The 23,220-nt window shown below is 40.6% G+C and overlaps 3 protein-coding genes across 7 annotated transcripts in view; 2 read left to right on the forward strand and 1 right to left on the reverse strand.

Moving 5' to 3' along the window:
* Nucleotides 1-12,409, forward strand: rexo4 (REX4 homolog, 3'-5' exonuclease). Its single transcript, XM_062960244.1, has 10 exons — nt 1-281; nt 2,273-2,523; nt 3,979-4,026; nt 6,120-6,334; nt 6,441-6,581; nt 7,702-7,895; nt 10,439-10,527; nt 10,629-10,703; nt 10,833-10,907; nt 12,254-12,409. The coding sequence occupies exons 2-10, from the start codon at nt 2,302-2,304 to the stop codon at nt 12,350-12,352; spliced, it is 1,158 nt and encodes a 385-aa protein (XP_062816314.1). The 5' UTR covers nt 1-281; nt 2,273-2,301; the 3' UTR covers nt 12,353-12,409.
* Nucleotides 10,643-23,220, forward strand: part of surf4 (surfeit 4) — a 24,508-nt gene continuing 11,930 nt past the window's right edge. Inside the window, exons 1-2 of the mRNA XM_062960245.1 lie at nt 10,643-10,703; nt 10,833-10,907. The gene's annotated coding sequence lies outside the window, so the exon portion shown is untranslated. The remainder of the gene's footprint in view (nt 10,704-10,832; nt 10,908-23,220) is intronic.
* The window catches only part of stkld1 (serine/threonine kinase like domain containing 1), a 17,153-nt gene continuing 6,264 nt past the window's right edge, over nt 12,332-23,220 (reverse strand). The window contains exons 8-20 of one of the 5 annotated variants that reach the window (XM_062960240.1): nt 23,098-23,216; nt 22,078-22,229; nt 21,861-21,991; nt 20,884-20,967; nt 19,654-19,776; nt 19,072-19,215; nt 18,261-18,389; nt 17,590-17,718; nt 17,200-17,328; nt 15,381-15,521; nt 14,860-14,939; nt 13,424-13,471; nt 12,332-12,470 (exon numbers count right to left, since the gene is read on the reverse strand). In XM_062960240.1, coding sequence (XP_062816310.1) covers nt 12,462-12,470; nt 13,424-13,471; nt 14,860-14,939; nt 15,381-15,521; nt 17,200-17,328; nt 17,590-17,718; nt 18,261-18,389; nt 19,072-19,215; nt 19,654-19,776; nt 20,884-20,967; nt 21,861-21,991; nt 22,078-22,229; nt 23,098-23,216 — 1,418 coding nt within the window. In that variant the 3' untranslated portion in view covers nt 12,332-12,461. Of the gene's footprint in view, nt 12,471-13,423; nt 13,472-14,127; nt 14,940-15,380; nt 15,522-17,199; nt 17,329-17,589; nt 17,719-18,260; nt 18,390-19,071; nt 19,216-19,653; nt 19,777-20,883; nt 20,968-21,860; nt 21,992-22,077; nt 22,230-23,097; nt 23,217-23,220 lie in introns of those variants that run through there. The other 4 variants (XM_062960242.1, XM_062960241.1, XM_062960239.1 and 1 more) reach the window with 4 other exon arrangements.

Below are 23,220 nucleotides of genomic sequence, written 5' to 3' on the forward strand. Positions count from 1 at the left end.
CTTGCTGGGCGTGTCCGGCTTCTGAAAGGATCTCCACAGAAAACCAGAACAAAGCTTTTGATGGGCAGCCAGGCCAAGCCCCGCCCCCCGGAACCCTGGGACCAGCGTCCGTGTTTCCCCCGAGCCCGCCGCCGGAAGGACAGGCCCACTTCCGGTGCCGCGGTTTTACCTCAGAAAGCTTTGGAACTGCTCGCGGCGTTGGCGGGAAAGGCTTCGCCGGAGCGGCACAAAAAGGCCGGCGTGGCTTTGCGTGGGTTTCCACGGCTTCAATCCGCGTGGCGGTGAGTTTTCCGGGCTGTCTGGCCATGTCCCAGCAGCACTCTCTCCTTTCGTTTCGCCCGCATCTGTGGCTGGCATCCTCAGAAGTTGGGAGGCCTGTTGGAAACGAGGCCAGTGGGGTTTATTATAATATATATCCCTGTGGAATGATGTCCAGGGTGGGAGAAAGAAAGGTGTGAAGGTTGCCATGGGTCCCCTTGATTGGACTTGCAGCTTCGAAGCCTGGCTGCTTCCTGCCTGAGGGCGGGGGGAAACTTGGTTGCCTTTTTTGTCTGTTTCCAACAAACTTCACAACCTCTGAGGATGCTAATTATTATTATTATGAACAGTAATATTAGTAAAGGTATATTGCAGTATAGTGGTCTAGTACAATATAATAATAATAATAATAATAATAATAATAATAATAACTTTATTTTTATACCCCACCTCTATCTCCCTGGAGGGGACTCAGGGCGGCTTACATGGGGCCAAGCCCGAATAAAAACAGTAGCAGTATAAAACACAGCAATAGACAACAACTTGCACAATAAAAAAAATAATAATAAAATAAAACATTAGCCAATAAAAAACAAGAACTAATAAAAACATGGATTAAAACTGAGAGATTGTAAAAGTAGACTGGGTAAGGTATATATATTATATATATTATATATATTATTATATAGTAATATATAATGCTTATATTTTTGTGTGTGTGTGTATATGTATAATTGGCATAGCATGTTACTATGCTTATATATATGTGTGTGTGTGTGTGTGTGTATAGTATATAATATACAACTTTATTTATAATATATAATAATATAATATATTGAATATACATATAATATTGATAATATTATAATGTAATACCATATAATACTGATAATAATACAATTTAATGATATTATATATTACTGTATATTGTAATACCATATTATAATTGTATATTATATATTACATGTAGTATGACTAATAATTTATAATGCTTATATTGTGCTATGCTAATACTGTAATATATTTATGTACATATAATATTGATAATAATATTATAATGTAATACCATATAATAATACTACACTATTATAATTGCATATTATATATTACATGTAATATGACTAATAATTTATAATGCTTATATTGTTCTATACTAATGCAGTAGAGTCTCACTTATCCAAGCCTCACTTATCCAAGCTTCTGGATTATCCAAGCCATTTTTGTAGTCAATGTTTTCAATATATCGTGATATTTTGGTGCTAAATTCATTAATACAGTAATTACTACATAACATTACTGCGTATTGAACTACTTTTTCTGTCAAATTTGTTGTATACCATGATGTTTTGGTGCTTAATTTGTAAAATCATAACCTAATTTGATGTTTAATAGGCTTTTTCTTGATCAGTCCTTATTATCCAAGATATTCGCTTATCCAAGCTTCTGCCGGCCCGTTTAGCTTGGATTAGTGAGACTCTACTGTATATTGTATATGCATATGATATTAACAATATTATTTTGTAATACAATATAATACTAATAATACAATATAATGATGTTAATTATATACTATATATTACATGTAATATTAATAATAATATTACAATATATTGATATAGTACAATATAGTAATTTATTGCCAGTATTGTGCTATGCTAATAATGTAATATTGTATGTAAATTTAATTTGTAAGCCGCTCTGAGTCCCCTTCGGGGTGAGAAGGGCGGGATATAAATGTACTGTAGAATCTCACTTATCCAAGCTAAACAGGCCAGCAGAACATTGGATAAGTGGATATGTTGGATAATAAGGAGGGATTAAGGGAAAGCCTATTAAACATCAAATTAGGTTATGATTTTACAAATTAAGCACCGAAACATCATAGCGGCGGGGAGAATAGGACGTGCCGACAAGCCCCTTGCGGCACGTCAGATAATACGGAGTGTCGGATAAGAGGAAATCGTATAAGCGGAACTCTACTGTACATTATAAATTGCATTTCTCCCCTTTTCAGAATCGGTGGGAGGACCCTGTTGCCTCAGGATGGCAAAAAGTAAAGCTAAAGGATCACAGACCCCGTCGGACAAAACTACCCCGAAGGCTGAGAGCCATAAAAGAAACCTCAAGAAGAAGAAGAAAATACTATTTTGGAAGAAGAAAATGAAAGGAGCGGAGAAGAAAGCGCAGAAGGATCCTGAGAAAGCGGCAGAGTTGCCTCCGAAAACGGCAGAGGAGGTTTCCGCCAATTGGAAGGCCTTGCAGGAGGTACAAAGGGGCAGCGCCATACTAATGCTATACTGATAATATAGAACTGTATATACAGTAGAGTCTCAGTTATCCAAGCCTCTGGATTATCCAAGCCATTTTTGTAGTCAAGGTTTTTGATATATCGTATTATTTTGGTGCTAAATTCATAAATACAGTAATTACAGCATAACATGACTACGTATTGAACTACTTTTTCTGTCAAATTTGTTGTCTAACAGGATGTTTTGGTGCTTAATTTGTAAAATCATAACCTAATTTGATGTTTAATAGGCTTTTTCTTAATCTCTCCTTATTATCCAACATATTTGCTTATCCAATGTTCTGCCGGCCCGTTTATGTTGGATAAGTGTATATAATATATGTGTGTGTGTGAATATATATATATATATATATATACATATATAATATATACACATACACAATATATTTACAATAATATATAATAATTATAACATATTGTATATACATATAATATTCATAATATTATATTGTAATATGATATAATACTAATAATACAATATAATAATATTAATTATATATTATATTTTACATGTAATATTACTAATAATATTACAATATATTGATACAGTACAATATAGTAATTTATTACCAGTAGTGTACTATGCTAATAATATAATATTGTATGTACATTTAATTTGTAAGCCGCTCTGAGTCCTTTTCGGGGTGAGAAGGGCGGCATATAAATGTAGCAAAGAAATAAAAAATAATAATATTATACTATACTTATAATATATTGTATATACATGTAATATTAATAATAATATTATGATGTAATACATTGTAGTAATAATTATAATTCACTATTATAATTGTATATTTTTATTACATGCAATATTACTAATAATATTGCAACATTAGTTGTATAATGTAATATATTGTATGTATATATACTTGTAAACCGCTCTGAGTCCCCTTCGGGGTGAGAAAAAAGGGTGGGATTTAAATGTTGCAAATAAATAAATAAATAAAATATATACAATATATTATATTATTAAAACGGATATAAAAATATTATATTATAAAACTGAGAGCGGGGTCAGGTAAATGACCTTGGAGGACCCCTGCTATACTATATAGAGAAGAAAATGGTCAAGTCCCTACAGATCCTATAAATCATGGTGAATTCGCCCCAAACCTCTCTTTCTAGTATGTTGAGTTGGTGATCAATTCCTCTGCTTGCTGTGTGCCATAGGAAGGGGTAGGAAAGGGTTAAGGGAGAGGCAGGGGGCGGGGTCATGCAAACAGAGAGAGAAAGGGACCCTGGGATGTGCTTGCTGTAACCTTGGAGAGAGTGACGTGGTGGCTCCTCAGCACATACACACATACAGGTTTTCACTTTTATTATGTGTACAGATATACACAGTGTTGTTATTGTTGTCATTCTTATTATTAAATGGAAAAGCTGACGTTGTGGTCCTTGTTCCTCTTTAGCTTCTCAAGCGGAAGGACCCCCCTGACCCTTCCTCCAAGAAGAAGCCGGTAAGAAGAGCCAGCTAAAAATGTTACTTTCTAAATACAGTAGAGTCATAGAATCATAGAATAATAGAGTTGGAAGACACCTCATGGGCCATCCAGTCCAACCCCCTGCCAAGTAGCAGGAAAGTCTTGCTTATCCAACGTAAACAGGCCGGCAGATCCCAGTCGGGTGGCCTTTTGCAGTTGGCAGATGGTGATTTTGTCAATGTCTATTGTTTCCAAATGCCGGCTGAGATCTTTTGGCACGGCACCCAGTGTGCCCATCACCACCGGGACCACCTGCACTGGTTTCTGCCAGAGTCTTTGAAGTTCAATCTTGAGGTCCTGAGAGCGGCTGAGTTTTTCCTGTTGTTTTTCACCTGGGATGGCGACATCAATGATCCAAACCTTTTTCTTTTCCACAACTGTGATGTCTGGTGTGTTGTGTTCCAGAACTTTGTCAGTCTGGATTCGTAAGTCCCACAGTATCTTTGCGTGCTCATTTTCCAAGACTTTTGCAGGTGTGTGATCCCACCAGTTCTTTGCTGCTGGGAGGTGGTACTTGAGGCATAAGTTCCAATGGATCATTTGGGCCACATAGTTGTGCCTCTGTTTGTAGTCTGTCTGTGCAATTTTCTTACAGCAGCTGAGGAGATGATCCATGGTTTCGTCGGTTTCCTTATTATTATTATTATTATTATTATTACGACCCAAACAATTACCGTCCGGTCAGCCTCACATCAATACCAGGCAAGATTCTGGAAAAGATCATTAAGGAAGTGGTCTGCAAACACTTAGAAACAAATGCGGTCATTGCTAATAGTCAACACGGATTTACCAAAAACAAGTCATGCCAGACTAATCTGATCTCTTTTTTCGATAGAGTTACGAGTTGGGTCGATACAGGGAATGCCGTGGATGTAGCATATCTAGATTTCAGTAAGGCCTTCGACAAAGTCCCCCACGACCTTTTAGCAAACAAACTAGTAAAATGTGGGCTAGACAAAACTACGGTTAGGTGGATCTGTAATTGGCTAAGCGAACGAACCCAAAGGGTGCTCACCAATGCGTCGTCTTCATCATGGAAAGAAGTGACAAGTGGAGTGCCACAAGCAGGGCTCCGTCCTGGGCCCGGTTCTGTTCAACATCTTTATTAACGACTTAGACGAAGGGTTAGAAGGCACGATCATCAAGTTTGCAGATGACACCAAACTCGGAGGGATAGCTAACACTCCAGAAGACAGGAGCAGAATTCAAAACGATCTTGACAGACTAGAGAGATGATTGGCCGAAACTAACAAAATGAAGTTCAACAGGGACAAATGCAAGAGACTTCACTTCGGCAGAAAAAATGGAAATCAAAGATACAGAATGGGGGACGATGCCTGGCTTGACAGCAGTGTGTGCGAAAAAGACCTTGGAGTCCTCGTGGACAACAAGTTAAACATGAGCCAACAATGTGATGCGGCTGCTAAAAAAGCCAATGGGATTTTGGCCTGCATCAATAGGGGAATAACGTCTAGATCCAGGGAAGTCATGCTCCCCCTTATTCTATTCTGCCTTGGTCAGACCACACCTGGAATACTGTGTCCAGTTTTGGGCACCGCAGATGAAGGGAGATGCTGACAAGCTGGAAAGCGTCCAGAGGAGGGCAACTAAAATGATTAAGGGTCTGGAGAACAAGCCCTATGAGGAGAGGCTTAAAGAGCTGGGCATGTTTAGCCTGCAGAAGAGAAGGCTGAGAGGAGACATGATAGCCATGTACAAATATGTGAGGGGAAGTCATAGGGAGGAGGGAGCAAGCTTGTTTTCTGCTGCCCTGCAGACTAGGACACGGAACAATGGCTTCAAACTACAGGAAAGGAGATTCCACCTGAACATCAGGAAGAACTTCCTCACTGTGAGGGCTGTTCGGCCGTGGAACTCTCTCCCCCGGGCCGTGGTGGAGGCTCCTTCTTTGGAGGCTTTTAAGCAGAGGCTGGATGGCCATCTGTCGGGGGTGCTTTGAATGCGATTTCCTGCTTCTTAGCGGGGGGTTGGACTAGATGGCCCTTGAGGTCTCTTCCAACTCTACTATTCTATGATTCTATGATTCTATTATTATTATTATTATTAAGGGAGCGGCGCCAACCCCGAAGCAGGAGAAGGATGTGGGAAAAAAGGGGGCAAGTGGCGCTTCTGTGAAACCGGGACCGGACAAATCCAGAGGCAAGAAGGCGAGGAAGAGGCCGGCCTTGGACCCCGAGGGCGGCAGGAGGAGCGGCCGGCGACGGGCCCCGGAGGTGCACCAAGGGCCGGACCCCAAAGGGCCCCCCGAGCCCCAGCCAGCAGAGTGAGTGAGTCTTCGCGACCGCGGCTGGAGTCTCCTGGTAGGCGGAAGAAGCACGGCCTCCTTCCGACCGGGGGCCCTCTGTGCAGCGTTGCCTTCTTTCTTCCAGCATCTGGTTCGACGACGTCGATCCGGACGACATCGAGGCCGCCTTGGGTCCGGAAGCGGGCAGAGCGGCCCGGAAGAACCTGGGCATCCGGGAGGAGGAGGAGGAGGAGGCCCGGCTGGAGAAGGAAGGAGCCTTCCGGGGGTGAGGAGTAGAACAACTTTATTGCCCTTGGACATTGCGCAACAAAATCAAATGCCATCCCCAGTGCATGTCATTATATATTACTATATTGTACTATGCCAGTATGCTGCACTATTATTAGTAATATTACATGTAATATATAATATACAATTATAGTAGTGTATTATTATTATTATTATATTGTATTACATTATATTATTATCAATACTATAGGTATATACAATATACCGTATATACAGTAGAGTCTCACTTATTCAACATAAACAGGCCGGCATGAAGCTTGGATAAGCGAATATCTTGTATAATAAGGATTAAGGAAAAGCCTATTAAACATCAAATTAGGTTATAATTTTGCAAATTAAGCACCAAAACATCATGTTAGACAACAAATTTGACAGAAAAAGTAGTTCAATACGCAGTAATGTTATGTTGTAATTACTGTATTTGCGAATTTAGCACCAAAATATCACGATGTATTGAAAACATTGACTACAAAAATGGCTTGGATTATCCAGAACGTTGGATAAGCGAGTGTTGGATAAGTGAGAAACTACTGTATTAACATAGTACAATACTGGTAATAAATTACTATATTGTACTGTATCAATATATTGTAATATTATTAGTAATATTACATGTAAACTATAATATATTGTATTATTAGTATATCGTATTACAATATAATACTGTGAATATTATATGTATACACAATATGTTATAATTATTATATATTGTAAATTGTGTGTTTTTATATATATATTCCCCTACAAGGGAAGTAGCCAGGCTTCGCAGCGGCTCTTTGATTAAGGTGCTTCTCCAGAAAACGGCCAGGCTTTGAAGCTGCAAGGCTATTCACTGCTATTCCGCCTGGCCAACAAATTTACTGTACTGTAAATAAATAATAATAATAATAAATATGTATTTTTATTTTTGAAATTTCTCACCCTCGGCTTATACTCGAGTCAATAAGTTTCCTCAGTTTTTTTGTAGTCAAATTAGGTGCCTTGGCTTATACTCGAGTATATACGGTATAGTAATATATGTGTGTATTTATGTGTATGTAAAGAAAGAGAGGTGTTCTGCATCTTGATAAAATGCTGTCCGTTTCCCTCCCAAACAGCCTGACCAAAGTGGTGGCCCTGGACTGCGAGATGGTGGGCACGGGCCCCGGCGGGGAGGACAGCGTGGCCGCCCGGGTCTCCCTGGTCAACCGCTTCGGCCACTGCGTCTACGACAAGTTCATCCGGCCAAAGGAGAGAGTGACCGACTTCCGGACAAAGATCAGCGGCATCCGGCCAGAGCACCTCAAGGCAGGTGAGGAGACATCACCATCATCATTACACTCTGTAATACTATGATGCTTATCATCCTTATCAATGTCATTATTATTACTATTATATTTATACTCCACTTTACATAAATGCATCAGCTTACAATTTAAAATATTATATACTGTATATACTTGAGTATAAGCCTAGTTTTTCAGCCCTTTTTTTAAGACTGAAAAAGCCCCCCTCGGCTTATACTCGGGTGAGGGTCCTGGTTGGCTTATATTTGGGTCAGCTTATACTCGAGAATATGTGGTACATTTATTATTTTTCTCTATTATTGTTGCCCGGGGCTGTGGCGCAGACGGGAGAGCAATGAGTCACTGACCAGGAGGTCATAAGTTCGAGGCCCGCTCGGAGCTATGTTGTTCGTCTTTGTCCTGTGTTAAAAAGGCATTGAATGTTTGCCTAATATGTGTAATGTGATCCGGCCTGAGTCCCCTTCGGGGTGAGAAGGGCGGAATATAAATGATATAAATAAATAAATAATACTATTACATTTATTTTAATCTATTTTTATTATTATTGTTTCATTTATTATTTTACTCTATTTATTATTACATGTATTATTTTCCTGTATTTATTATTATTATTATTACATGTATTATTTTACTCTATTATTATTGGTATTAGTAAGTAAGTAAGTAGTAAGTAAGTAAAAGTTTATTTGTATACCGCCCTCTCTCCCGAAAGGGACTCAGGGCGGTTTCCAATATAAAATCAGCATAAAACATTGTACAATAAAACACTGAAAACACTATAAAACGCTATAAGAATTAGAAACAAAAACAAACATAACAATTGACTAAAACAATCACATAAGCAGAAGGAATATAATCACTCAAATAACATGAATCTGCAAAGAAAGAGGAAGAAAAGAAAAAAAAAGACCACTGGGATAGAGGAGAGGATTATTATTACGTTTATTATTTCTCTCTATTATTGTTGCTACTATTACATTTATTTTACTCTATTTTTATTATTATTGTTATTAATACATTTATTATTTCACTCTGCTCTTATTATTATTATTGCATTTATTATTTTACTCTATTTATTATTACATGTATTATTTTCCTGTATTTATTATTATTATTATTACATATATTATTTTACTCTATTATTATTGGTATTATTATGTTTATTATTTCTCTCTATTATTGTTGCTACTATTACATTTATTTTACTCTATTTTTATTATTATTATTAATACATTTATTATTTCACTCTGCTCTTATTATTATTATTGCATTTATTATTTTACTCTATTTATTATTACATGTATTATTTTCCTGTATTTATTATTATTATTATTATTATTACATATATTATTTTTCTTTATTATTATTGGTATTATTACGTTTATTATTTTTCTCTATTATTGTTGCTACTATTACATTTATTTTACTCTATTTTTATTATTATTATTAATACATTTATTATTTCACTCTGATATTATTATTATTGCATTTATTATTTTACTCTATTATTACATGTATTATTTTCCTGTATTTATTATTATTATCATTATTACATGTATTATTTTAATCTATTATTATTAAAAGGATACATAAGCACATTGACATTGAAGAAGATTAGAATAATGATTTGATCAGAGTTGGACAGTCTTATCTTAAATTTGAGTTTTATGTAAATATTCAAAATATTTAATCTACTGATGCCTCAATTAATGGAATTTTATTGGTATCTATTTTAATTTCTGAAATTTACCACTCTCAGCTTATACTGGAGTCAATTTTTCCCCAGTTTTTTTGTGGTAAAATTAGGTGCCTCAGCTTATATTCGGGTCGGCTTATACTCGAGTATATATGGTATATATACTAGCTGTGCCCTGCCCGGCGTTGCTGTGGCTTATGGGAATCCTTGGTTGGCCAGGTGGAATAGCAGTGAATAGCCTTGCAGCCTCAAAGCCTAGTCGTTTTCTTCTTATGGGAATCCTTGGTTGGCCAGGTGGAATAGCAGTGAATAGCCTTGCAGCCTCAAAGCCTAGTCGTTTTCTTCTTATGGGAATCCTTGGTTGGCCAGGTGGAATAGCAGTGAATAGCCTTGCAGCCTCAAAGCCTAGTCGTTTTCTTCTTATGGGAATCCTTGGTTGGCCAGGTGGAATAGCAGTGAATAGCCTTGCAGCCTCAAAGCCTAGTCGTTTTCTTCTTATGGGAATCCTTGGTTGGCCAGGTGGAATAGCAGTGAATAGCCTTGCAGCCTCAAAGCCTAGTCGTTTTCTTCTTATGGGAATCCTTGGTTGGCCAGGTGGAATAGCAGTGAATAGCCTTGCAGCCTCAAAGCCTAGTCGTTTTCTTCTTATGGGAATCCTTGGTTGGCCAGGTGGAATAGCCATGAGTAGTCTCGGTGCGGCAAGTATGAATGCTGCAATTAGGCACCTTGATGAGCATTTGATGGCCTTGCAGCTGCAAAGCCTGGCTGCTTCCTGCCTGGGGGAATCCTTTGTTGGGAGGTGTGAGCTGGCCCTGGTTGTTGATGGTGTCAACGGTTTCTGTGCCTCTGCAGGGGAGGAGTTCAGGGTGGTGCAGGCGGAGGTGGCCGGCATCCTGAAGGGCCGGATCCTGGTCGGCCACGCCGTGCACAACGACCTCAAGGTACGGAGCCCGCTTCCCCATGAATGACCCCTGAGACCCTCCTCTGTGGGGAGACCACAGGCCCGAGCGACGCCTCCTGAGCGAGACCGGTCTCCTTTCAGATCCTGTTCCTCGACCACCCGAAAAAGAACACCCGGGACACCCAGAAGTACAAGCCCTTCCGGGAGCAGGTCAAGGTCAGGCTGGGCGGACATCTGTCGGGAGGGATCGGGTGGTGCTTGTCTTGCGTAACAGCAGAGATGGGGTTGGGCTGGATGGCCTTTGGGGTTCCCTTCCAACTCTCTTATTCTCCTTCCTCCCTTCAGAGCGGGAGGCCTTCCCTGAAGCTGCTGTGCGAGAAGCTGCTGAACGTGAGAGTCCAGGCCTCGCAACACAGTTCGGTAGGTGGCATCATAATCATAATTAATAGTACTAATAGTAATAATAACAACGAAATCCAGCATATATATCTCATTGGCTGTGTTATACTGTGTCTTTGTGAAATAATAATAATGATGATGATAATAATAATAATAATAATAATAATAATAATAATAATAATAAAAAATTATGATCTGCCAACTGCAAAAGGCCACCCTGCTGGCAGAAACCAGTGCAGGTGGTCCCGGTGGTGATAATAATAATAATAATAATAATAATATGCTTGGAAAATATTCTAATAATAATAATAATAATAATATACTTGGAATGTATCCTATTTATAATAATAATATGCTTGGAAAATATTCTAGTAATAATAATATACTTGGAAATTATCCTATTTATAATAATAGTATAAAATAATAATATACTTGGAAAATATTGTTTATAATAATAGTATAAAATAATAATATACTTGGAAATTATCCTATTTATAATAATAATAATAATAATAATAATAATAATATGCTTGGAAAATATTCTAATAATAATAATATACTTGGAATGTATCCTATTTATAATAATAATAATAATAATAATAATAATAATAATAATATGCTTGGAAAATATTTTAATAATAATAATGATATACTTGGAATGTATCCTATTTATAATAATAATAATAATAATAATAATAATGTACTTGGAAATTATCCTATTTATAATAATAGTATAAAATAACAATATACTTGGAAAATATTGTTTATAATAATAGTATAAAATAATAATATACTTGGAATTTATCCTATTTATAATAATAATAATAATAATAATAATAATAATAATAATAATAATAATAATAATATGCTTGGAAAATATTCTAATAATAATATACTTGGAATTTATCCTATTATTATTATTAATAATAATAAAATGCTTGGAAAAATTCTAATAATAATAATAATAATATACTTGGAATTTATCCTATTTATAATAATAATAATATCCTTGGAAAATATTCTAATAATAATAATATACTTGGAATTTATCCTATTTATAATAATAATAATATCCTTGGAAAATATTCTAATAATAATAATATACTTGGAATTTATCCTATTTATAATAATAATAATATCCTTGGAAAATATTCTAATAATAATAGTAATAAGCTTGGAAAATATAGCATGGAGCAAGGGGGGGAGGAAGAGAAGGAAGGTCATGGGGTGGCTTTAAAAGCCTGGCAAAACATCAGGAGAGAATGCTTCTGGGATATGGCCAGACAGCCTGGAAAACTCACAGCAGCCCAGTGTTTCCAGCCACAAAAATCCTTCGACAACACGAGTTGCCTGTTTCCCGGTTCCAGGTGCAAGATGCGCAGGCGGCCATGAGGCTGTACGTGATGGCGAAGCGGGAGTGGGAAAAGAAGCCGCAGAAGCCGAAGCAGGAAAAAACCACACTTTAATAACCATGCTTGTAAACCCCTAAACTTCATAAATAAACGCCCCTCTGCGACGGAAAATAGGCGTCCCTTGCTCCCATTTCTCTGGAAGAAGGTGCAGAAAAGGACGAATTCAAGTGTCCTGTGGGAACAGAAGTAAGTGGGAGGGAAAAAAGGGATGATGATGATGATGATTATTACAATAATAAGTAGGATAATTTCCAAGTTTGTTATTATCATTATTAGTTTAAATAGGATAATTTCCAAGCATCATATTGTTATTATTATAAATAGGATAATTTCCAAGTTTATTATTGTCATTATTAGTTTAAATAGGATAATTTCCAAGCATCATATTGTTATTATAAATAGGATAATTTTCAAGTTTATTATTATCATTATTAGTTTAAATAGGATAATTTCCAAGCATCATATTGTTATTATTATAAATAGGATAATTTCCAAGTTTATTATTGTCATTATTAGTTTAAACAGGATAATTTCCAAGCATCATATTGTTATTATTATAAATAGGATAATTTCCAAGTTTATTATTATCATTACTAGTTTAAATAGGATAATTTCCAAGCATCATATTGTTATTATTATAAATAGGATAATTTCCAAGTTTATTATTATCATTATTATTATAAATAGGATAATTCCCAAGCATATTATTATTATTATTGTTAATAATAATAGGATAATTTATAAGTATATTATTATTATTATTACATATTATAAATAGGATAATTTACAAGTATATTATTATTATTATTATTATAAATAGGATAATTTACAAGTATATTATTATTATAAATAGGATAATTTACAAGTATATTATTATTTTATACTATTATTATAAAATAATTTAGAAGTATATTATTATTATTATAAATAGGATAATTTACAAGCATATTATTATTATTATAAATAGGATAATTTACACGTATATTATTATTTTATACTTTCATTATAAATAAAATAATTTAGAAGTATATTATTATTATGATAAATAGGATAATTTCCAAGTATATTATTATTATTGTTGTTGTTGTTATTTTTCTAAATAGATTGTATTTGGAAATGACTTACCATTTTGTGCAGCTTAGCAAGCGCTTTTTCAGCCAGATCAACAATTTCCTGAGAAAGAGAAAAGCAGGAGAAACAGTAACAAGCATTAGGCAGCCACTGTTTGGCCCTTTCCCATTTAATAATATATTTATTATCTATTATTATTTATTATTGGTATTATTATATGTATATACATATATACTTTGTATGTATGTATTTTTATCCTTTACAATTTTATCTTGTAAATCGCCTATAGCATCTTGGATGGAGGGCGATTAATTAGTAATTATGATGATGATGATGATGATGATGATGATGATGATGATACACATTTATATAATGCTTGAGTAATGGGATTATGACCTAGCCAACCCTACATAAGCTGTGTCTGCTCAGGACTACATTCATTGCACTTTCAAGGCAATAATTATTATTATTAACAACAATAATACATACATTATTATTATTATTATTATTATTACTACATTTATATGAATATACATACACACTTATTCGTAACTTTTGCCAGTTTGGCTCTTTGGTGTGGGAGGAGCTATAGACATGTGATTGTACTGAGCATGTTCAGACTCAGGACTCCCTTTTGTATTCAGTTTGCATTAGACCTCAGTGGAGGTGGATGCATGTTGCTGTTTGGTCTTCAGTGAAAGTAGAAGTAGAATAAATTATTATTATTACTACATTTATATGAATATACATACACACTTATTCGTAACTTTTGCCAGTTTGGCTCTTTGGTGTGGGAGGAGCTATAGACATGTGATTGTACTGAGCATGTTCAGACTCAGGACTCCCTTTTGTATTCAGTTTGCATTAGACCTCAGTGGAGGTGGATGCATGTTGCTGTTTGGTCTTCAGTGAAAGTAGAAGTATGCTTTTGGACTTCAGCGGGGACAACTATACTTAAAGACTGTGGACAATTGATAAAGAATGCTAACCTGTGTACTCCACATCCTTTCAGGAATGAGCATGTTCAGACTCAGGACTCCGTTTTGTATTCAGTTTGCATTAGACCTCAGTGGAGGTGGATGCATGTTGCTGTTTGGTCTTCAGTGAAAGTAGAAGTATGCTTTTGGACTTCAGCGGGGACAACTATACTTAAAGACTGTGGACAATTGATAAAGAATGATAACCTGTGTACTCCACATCCTTTCGGGACTGAGCATGTTCAGACTCAGGACTCCGTTTTGTATTCCGTTTGCATTAGACCTCAGTGGAGGTGGCTGCATGTTGCTGTTTGGTCTTCAGTGAAAGTAGAAGTATGCTTTTGGACTTCAGCGGGGACAACTATACAAGCCAGGACTGCCATCCCTCGTACTATCCAAGCTGGTATATCATAATTATATTTGTGCTATTCTGTGCCTTCGGGATGATCACCGAGCGGCAAACCCTCTGTAACTGACTTGACCTTCCTCCCGGAACAAGTTCCTGCCGCTTACCAGGCTGGAGGTGAACCTGTCCTTCATCTCGCTCAGCATTTCCGCCGTGTTCTGGGAGGACATTTCCAGCAGGATCCCGTCTGCGGTTTGAGAAGGAAAGAAGGAAGGACAGAAGAAGGGAAGAGGAGATGCGTTTCAGTGTAGAGAGGCCTTGCTATTCTTGTGGCCTGTTTGCTGCCGAGAAAAAGAATCGGGACTGTACTCTTCTCGGAAGCAAATCTATGGACCGAGAAAGGACTGTTCATGACTATGGACTTCTGTAAGTGATCAGAGGGATCATTGTAAATACTACTGTTTTTCTTGATCTCTTATTTTTCGTTCTGCAAACCTGAGTGGCGTATTATTATTCTGCGGGTAACTCAGAGCTTCCATTTATCATTCAACAATCTGCAACAAACCCTACTTGCCAGTAGGGTCTGTAAATAAAGAAATAATCGTTGTCCTATGGAACTGCGATCGCTATGGCCACCTCCCCCCCATTCCTAATTGACCAAGAAAAGTTTCCCGCCTGGGCCGCCCACCGTATTTGAGCATCTCCTGGACGAGGAGGCAGAGGTCCTCCACGACTTCGGGGTCTTCGTGGTGCAGCCGGTAGATCTCCTTCAAGAGGCTCATCCCGCTCCCCGTCGCGTCGGTCATGACGAAGCGGAATCCCGCGAGGTCTACGAGAGAGAGAGGGAGGGAGGGGAGAGCCCCGTTGTTCCGTCCGGCCCCGCATCCCCCTCTCGCTATTGGTTTGTTGATGTTTATATTTGCTAACCTGCCTTCTATGTGTATGTTCAGTTTGACTGTACCTCTTTGATGTGGGAAGGGCTATAGACATGTGATTGTACTGAGCATGTTCAGACTCAGGACTCCTTTTTGTACTCCCTTTTGCATCAGACCTCAGTGGAGGTGGATGCATGTTGCTCTTTGGTCTTCCATAGACATGTGATTGTACTGAGCATGTTCAGATTCAGGACTCCTTTTTCTATTCCCTTTTGCATCAGACCTCAGTGGAGGCGGATGCATGTTGCTCTTTGGTCTTCCATAGACATGTGATTGTACTGAGCATGTTCAGACTCAGGACTCCTTTTTCTATTCCCTTTTGCATCAGACCTCAGTGGAGGCGGATGCATGTTGCTCTTTGGTCTTCCATAGACATGTGATTGTACTGAGCATGTTCAGACTCAGGACTCCTTTTTCTATTCCCTTTTGCATCAGACCTCAGTGGAGGTGGATGCATGTTGCTGTTTCGTCTTCCATAGACATGTGATTGTACTGAGCATGTTCAGACTCAGGACTCCTTTTTCTATTCCCTTTTGCATCAGACCTCAGTGGAGGTGGATGCATGTTGCTCTTTGGTCTTCCATAGACATGTGATTGTACTGAGCATGTTCAGATTCAGGACTCCTTTTTCTATTCCCTTTTGCATCAGACCTCAGTGGAGGCGGATGCATGTTGCTCTTTGGTCTTCCATAGACATGTGATTGTACTGAGCATGTTCAGACTCAGGACTCCTTTTTCTATTCCCTTTTGCATCAGACCTCAGTGGAGGTGGATGCATGTTGCTCTTTGGTCTTCCATAGACATGTGATTGTACTGAGCATGTTCAGACTCAGGACTCCTTTTTGTACTCCCTTTTGCATCAGACCTCAGTGGAGGTGGATGCATGTTGCTGTTTGGTCTTCCATAGACATGTGATTGTACTGAGCATGTTCAGACTCAGGACTCCTTTTTCTATTCCCTTTTGCATCAGACCTCAGTGGAGGTGGATGCATGTTGCTCTTTGGTCTTCCATAGACATGTGATTGTACTGAGCATGTTCAGACTCAGGACTCCTTTTTGTACTCCCTTTTGCATCAGACCTCAGTGGAGGTGGATGCATGTTGCTGTTTGGTCTTCCATAGACATGTGATTGTACTGAGCATGTTCAGACTCAGGACTCCTTTTTCTATTCCCTTTTGCATCAGACCTCAGTGGAGGTGGATGCATGTTGCTCTTTGGTCTTCCATAGACATGTGATTGTACTGAGCATGTTCAGATTCAGGACTCCTTTTTCTATTCCCTTTTGCATCAGACCTCAGTGGAGGTGGATGCATGTTGCTCTTTGGTCTTCCATAGACATGTGATTGTACTGAGCATGTTCAGACTCAGGACTCCTTTTTCTATTCCCTTTTGCATCAGACCTCAGTGGAGGTGGATGCATGTTGCTCTTTGGTCTTCAATGAAAGTAGAAGTATGCTTTTGGACTTCAGTGGGTACAACTATACCTAAAGACTATGGACCATTGATAAAGAATGATAACCTGTGTACTCCACATCCTTCTAAACAAGGTGATAATAAAGGCTTTCCCGATACCTGAGGTCCGGAGGAGGGCGGCCAGGGCCAGGCAGGCGTTCTTGGCCAGGACGGGCCGCTCCTTGTGCCGCCGAAGGGCCTCCATCAGCAGCACGGCGTACGGGTCGTGCGCCTCTTCCTCCGCGACGCCTGCAGGGAGGTGGGCACTTCCTCATTCCATCGTCGTAAATTAGTTAAATTTGCCTCCCCACTTTATAAGTGGTACCTTATTTCCTACTTGATAGATGCAACTATCTTTCGGGTTGCTAGGTCAGCAACGAGCAGGGGCTATTTTTTTATTTTTTCACCCCGCCACGGGCTGGCCTCAAACTCTGCCATAAAGGAAGGCACCCCCCAAATCCTCCCGACAGATGGCCAGGGTGGGTGGCTTTGCTGTAAACGGAGGCTCACCGTGAAGGGCCAGGGCCCAGAAGGCGCAGCAGGCTGCTTCCGCCACTTCGCCGTGATCCATGTTGCCGTGGAGGACGAGGGCCATGGCCTCCAAGGCCTCCTTCAGCGGGACGGCGGCCGGGTTCGTCACTGGACACACAAAGAGAGGCCGGTATTGTACTGAGCATGTTCAGACTCAGGACTCCGTTTTGTATTCAGTTTGTATCAGACCTCAGTGGAAGTGGATGCATGTTGTTTTTTGGACTTCAATGAAAGTAGAACTATACCTAAAGACTATGGGCAATTGATAAAGACTGATATCCTGTGTACTCCACATCCTCTCTGAGCTGAGCATATTCAGTCTCAGGACTCCGTTTTGTATTCAGTTTGCATCAGACCTCAGTGGAGGTGGATGCATGTTGCTGTTAGGACTTCAGCAGGCACAACTATACCTAAAGACTATGGGCAATTGATAAAGACTGATATCCTGTGTACTCTACATCCTTTCTGGACTGAGCATGTTCAGACTCAGGACTCCGTTTTGTATTCAGTTTGCATCAGACCTCGGTGGAGGTCTTTGCATATTTCCACGATTCCGCTTCTGAAGGACACGCCCCTTTTATGCAAATGCCTCCCTGTCCTCTCCCCCAACGCCCTCCTTTAGACTTCCTGTGTCCGAGTCCCATACTCACGGCCGGACATCAGGCTCCAAATGACTCCGCAGCAGGAGAGGCAGATCTCCTTGTTGTGGGCGAAGCGGCTCAGGGCGGACAGCATGTCCGAGAAGACCCCTGCCTCCCGCAGGGCCTCCGCAGCCACCGCTGAGAGAGAGAAAACGTCGTTCAGAGAACGGCATAACAGTATTGGAAAGGAAAGGGGCCTCTCTATCCATGTATCTATCTACCTATCTCTCGGGTGACATCTTGCCCTCTCCATGCTCACAGGAGGAGAGCCAAAGAGGCGGTTCGTAGCATTTTGGTTTCAAATATACAGTTGGTTTGATAGGCCACTTGGGCATGAAATCAATTACGGGATTATCTGCATACCCATGTGTCATGATCTCCAATCCTTGACATCTCCGGTCGGCTGACAAAGAACAGATGCCAGCCATAAAACCTCAATTACCCTCTGGTATGTGAGAGCCCCTATATAAATGGGCCAAAGAGAAGGTTCTGGTATTCTGTACAATAAAACCTGTTGGAATCTACCAGCGTGTGTCTTGGTGCTTTTTCTGGTGGAAGACTGACCCACAGCACAACTGGGAGAAGAGAACCCAACCTTCTGGCTGAATGCAACCAGGTGCTGATGTTACACCAACATCTCAGGTATTGTTCCAGCACCTGGTTGACTTTGGCCCACTTATATAGGGGCTCTCACATACCAGAGGATTGGAGATCAAGACACCATGTCATCTGGTCTTCTCCAGTCTCATGTCCTCAAAGCTTCTAGCTCCAGCCATCTAGAGATGGAGGGAAAGGCAAGTACGGCTGGTCTTGTACTGACCGTTGGTGGCCATCATCATGAAGAGGGTGGCCGTGCTCCCGGCCAGGGCCTCGTTGTCCTCGTGTCGCCGGAGGGAGCGCAGGAGGCAGCCCAGGATGCTGTCGCAGGAGAGCAGCTCCGCCGTCGGGTCCAGCTTCCCCAGGGCTGCACAAAGCAGAGCAGAGGGACACGGCGTCAGCTCCCATCATCCCCACCACCATCATCCCCAGGCCCACCTCCCTCTCGCCCTGTTTGCTTCGACTTCTCAGAAACAATGTAATCCTCCCGCAGTGTCATGATCAATCTTTGACATCTCCGGTTGGCTGACAAAGAACAGATGCCAGCCATAAAACGGGCCAGCCATAAAACCTCAATTACCATCTGGTATGTGAGAGCCCCTATATAAATGGGCCAAAGATAAGGTTCTGGTAATCTGTACTATAAAACCTGTTGGAATCTACCAGCGTGTGTCTTCGTGCTTTTCTGGTGGAAGACTGACCCACAGCACAACTGGGAGAAGAGAACCCGGCATGATCCCTTAAATGTGTTATTTATTGGCCAGTGGTGCCCGGGGTCGGCCGGTGGGGGTGGGCCTTGCCCTACCTCTGGCAAGGGCCTCCATCAGGAAGGAGTGCCCGGCTAACTGGACCTCGGGGGCCTCCACATGGTCCGCCATGGCCTGGGTCACGGGGTCCAGGAGTCCGAGGAAGGCCTCCACACTGACCGCTGGAAAGAAACTGCAGCTGAGTTATTGACCGACCGGAGGCCGTCCTTTCGGGCCCCTTTCGTTCCTCTCTTAAATCCCAGGTTCTGGGCAAAAGGAGGTTGCGACCCTGTTTTCCCTCCCTAAAGATAAGCCCTAGCCGGAAAATAAGCCCTAGCTGGACCCTCGTGTCAAGGTAATGGTTAAATGTAGTGAAATATTTAACCAGTTTAACAGTACAGAAGTAGTTAATCGCATAGAGCAATGATTTACTGCCTAGATGGAAATGTTTAACTCATTGTTTCAATGTAAGTGTGTAAGTTTGCTTCGGTAAGCGATCCAGTACAGAAGTAGTTAATCGCATAGAGCAATGATTTAGGTTAGAGGAGGGCTGTTTTATTCATAACCCAGCGTGTGTTGTAGGGATGATCACAATTGTTGCACACAGTTGAGTTGCTAGATCAATAGGAACAAGTTTTGGGATATAGAACACACTAGTGCTGTCATGGCCATGATCACAATTGTAGTGGAAGAGCTGATAAGGAGGATGTCTTGTTTTGGAGGGTTTGCGGGACTGGACACATCACCATAGTGCCAAATCCATGTTTTTATGATGTTTATTATTTTTATATTTTAATTTTTCGTGTTTTGTATTTTCTGATGTTATTTTATTTTGGTTTGTTTGTTTTATCTGGGCTTGGCCCCATGTAAGCCGCCCCGAGTCCCCTCGAGGAGATGGAGGCGGGGTATAAAAATAAAGTATTATTATTATTATTATTATTATTATTAATGATTTACTGCCTAGATGGAAATGTTTAACTCATTGTTTCAATGTAAGTATGTAAGTTTGCTTCGGTAAGCAATCCAGTACAGAAGTAGTTAATCGCATAGAGCAATGATTTTCTGCCTAGAGGGAAAAGGAATGAGACTTCCGCTTTCTAAGCAATTAATTAAACCTGGAAGCAGGCACCTTTGGACGAAAGGTAAATACCTCTCTATGTAAATGAACTCGAGGCACAATAAGACATCCCCTGAATACAAGTCCTAATTGGAGCAAAAATTAATATAAGGCGCAGCCTTGTTTTCGGGGAAATACGGCAATTGGCTGCTAGTCTAAACACAACGCCTACCTTTGGCTTCCTTCAAGAGGCTGAGGAGCCGCTCGATGCTCTTCTCTTGGGCCTCCTCGATGTCCTGGTAAGACACCATGAATTCTGCGGAAGGCAAAGGGACGGGCTTCTCTGTGAAATCCTCCTCACGTGGACAATACCTACGAGAAACTGGCAGCCATGGCCTTGCACTGGGTCCGACACTGTAAACGTTTGTAACCAAGGTGATGGTACTGGTTTTACAGGGTACGAGCCAGATCTGGAGGCGCGACTATTATGCGAGGAACACAAAAATGTAAAATTTGTCACCCCAAAAGTGGGGACATGGCTATTATGTGGAGAACATAAAAATGCCAAATTTGGGCACCGAAAATGAAGATGCGGCTATTATGCAAAGAACACAGAAATACCAAATTTGGGCACTCCAAAAATGGAGGTGCGGCTATTATGTGAGGAACACGGCAATACCAATTTGAGCACCAAAAATGGAGGTGCGACTATTATGCGAGGAACACAGAAATACCAATTTGAGCACCAAAAATGGAGATGTGACTATTATGTGAGGAACACAGAAATACCAAATTTGGGCACTCCGAAAATGGAGGTGCGACTATTATGTGAGGAACACGGCAATGCCAATTTGAGCACCCAAAAATGGAGTTATGACTATTATGCAAAGAACACAGAAATACCAAATTTGGGCACTCCAAAAATGGAGGTGCGACTATTATGCGAGGAACACGGCAATACCAATTTGAGCACCCAAAAATGGAGGTGCGACTATTATGTGAGGAACACAACAATACCAATTTGGGCACCCAAAAATGAGGGTGCGACTATTACACGAGGAATACAAAAAATGCCAAACTTTGTCACCTAAATGGGGCAGCGACTATTATGCGATGAAATGCAATAGGATCATAATAAAAGCAACCTGGAAGACATTAGCAGCTGGAGTCCCGACTCCGGGCCCTATAGAAATGCGTAGGGATCATTACCTAGCACCGTCTGGATCCCGCCACTGAGGATGATCTCGAGTAACCCCGGAGGGAGGCTCTTCTTGACCTTGATCAGGGGAGACCCGGCCAGGATCAGGGACTCTCGGACGAAGGGAAGCTCCAGCATCTCCCTGCAGCAGAGAACGGCCGGCAGGTTTGACCACACCGAGCTCTCTCTTGCTCGGCCCCCAATTCCCCCTCAACCAACCAGACTTACTCTGCGGAGGGCCGCATGGAGGGCTGTCCCTGGAGCATGGCCCTCAGGACTGAGGCCACGGGCTTCTCCCTGCACTTGGTGGCCACCAAAGCCTCCTCCAGGCGGGAGCTGTCCACACGAAGGCCCTGCAGCAGAGGGAGAAGGTCCCTGCCCTAGAAGAAAGAAGAGAAGGAAGGATCTATCTATCTCGATGATCCGATGGCATGATCTCCGATCTTTGACATCTCCGGACACAGAGCAAGTGCTGACAAAGAACAGATGCCAGCCATAAAAACTCAATTGCCCTCTGGTATGTGAGAGCCCCTATATAAATGGGCTACAGAGAAGATTCTGGTATTCTGCACAATAAAAACCTGTTGGAATCTGCCCAGCGTGTGTCTTGGTGCTTCCTTCTGTGAAAGACTGACCCACAGCACAACTAGAAGAAGAGAACCTAACAATCCATAAAACCTCAATGACCCTCTGGTATGTGAGAGCCCCTATATAAATGGGCTAAAGAGAAGGTTCTGGTATTCTGTACAATAAAACCTGTTGGAATCTACCAGCGTGTGTCTTCGTGCTTTCTTCTAGTGGAAGACTTACCCACAGTACAACTGGAAGAAGAGAACCTAACAATCCATAAAACCTCAATGACCCTCTGGTATGTGAGAGCCCCTATATAAATGGGCTACAGAGAAGATTCTGATATTCTGTACAATAAAACCTGTTGGAATCTACCCAGTGTGTGGAAGACTTACCCACAGCACAACTGGAATCCTAACAATAGATAGATATGAGCTAGATCAGCAATGAGACAACTTTGCCCCTCCAGGTGTTTTGGACTTCAACTCCCATAATTCCTAACAGCCTATCGGCTGTTAGGAATTATGGGAGTTGTAGTCCAAAACACCTGGAGGGAGGGCTGAATTTGGCCCATGGCTGGTGTAGAGATTTGGCTGATCTCCTTTCAATATTTCAACCAGGGCATTTGGATCTATCCACATCCTTTGAGATGATGAAAAAGCACTTGATAACTTTCACCTTGACCCGGGAGCATCCGGTCATCTGGAGGAGGACGCAGCCGAGGGACCAGATGTCCGCCTTGTCGCTGAAGGAGAACGCCATGGTCTCCGGGGCCATCCAGGACTCAAAGTGCGGGTCTGA

This window comes from Anolis carolinensis, unplaced genomic scaffold (assembly GCF_035594765.1).
Source record: "Anolis carolinensis isolate JA03-04 unplaced genomic scaffold, rAnoCar3.1.pri scaffold_7, whole genome shotgun sequence".
Classification (NCBI taxonomy): domain Eukaryota; kingdom Metazoa; phylum Chordata; class Lepidosauria; order Squamata; family Dactyloidae; genus Anolis; species Anolis carolinensis.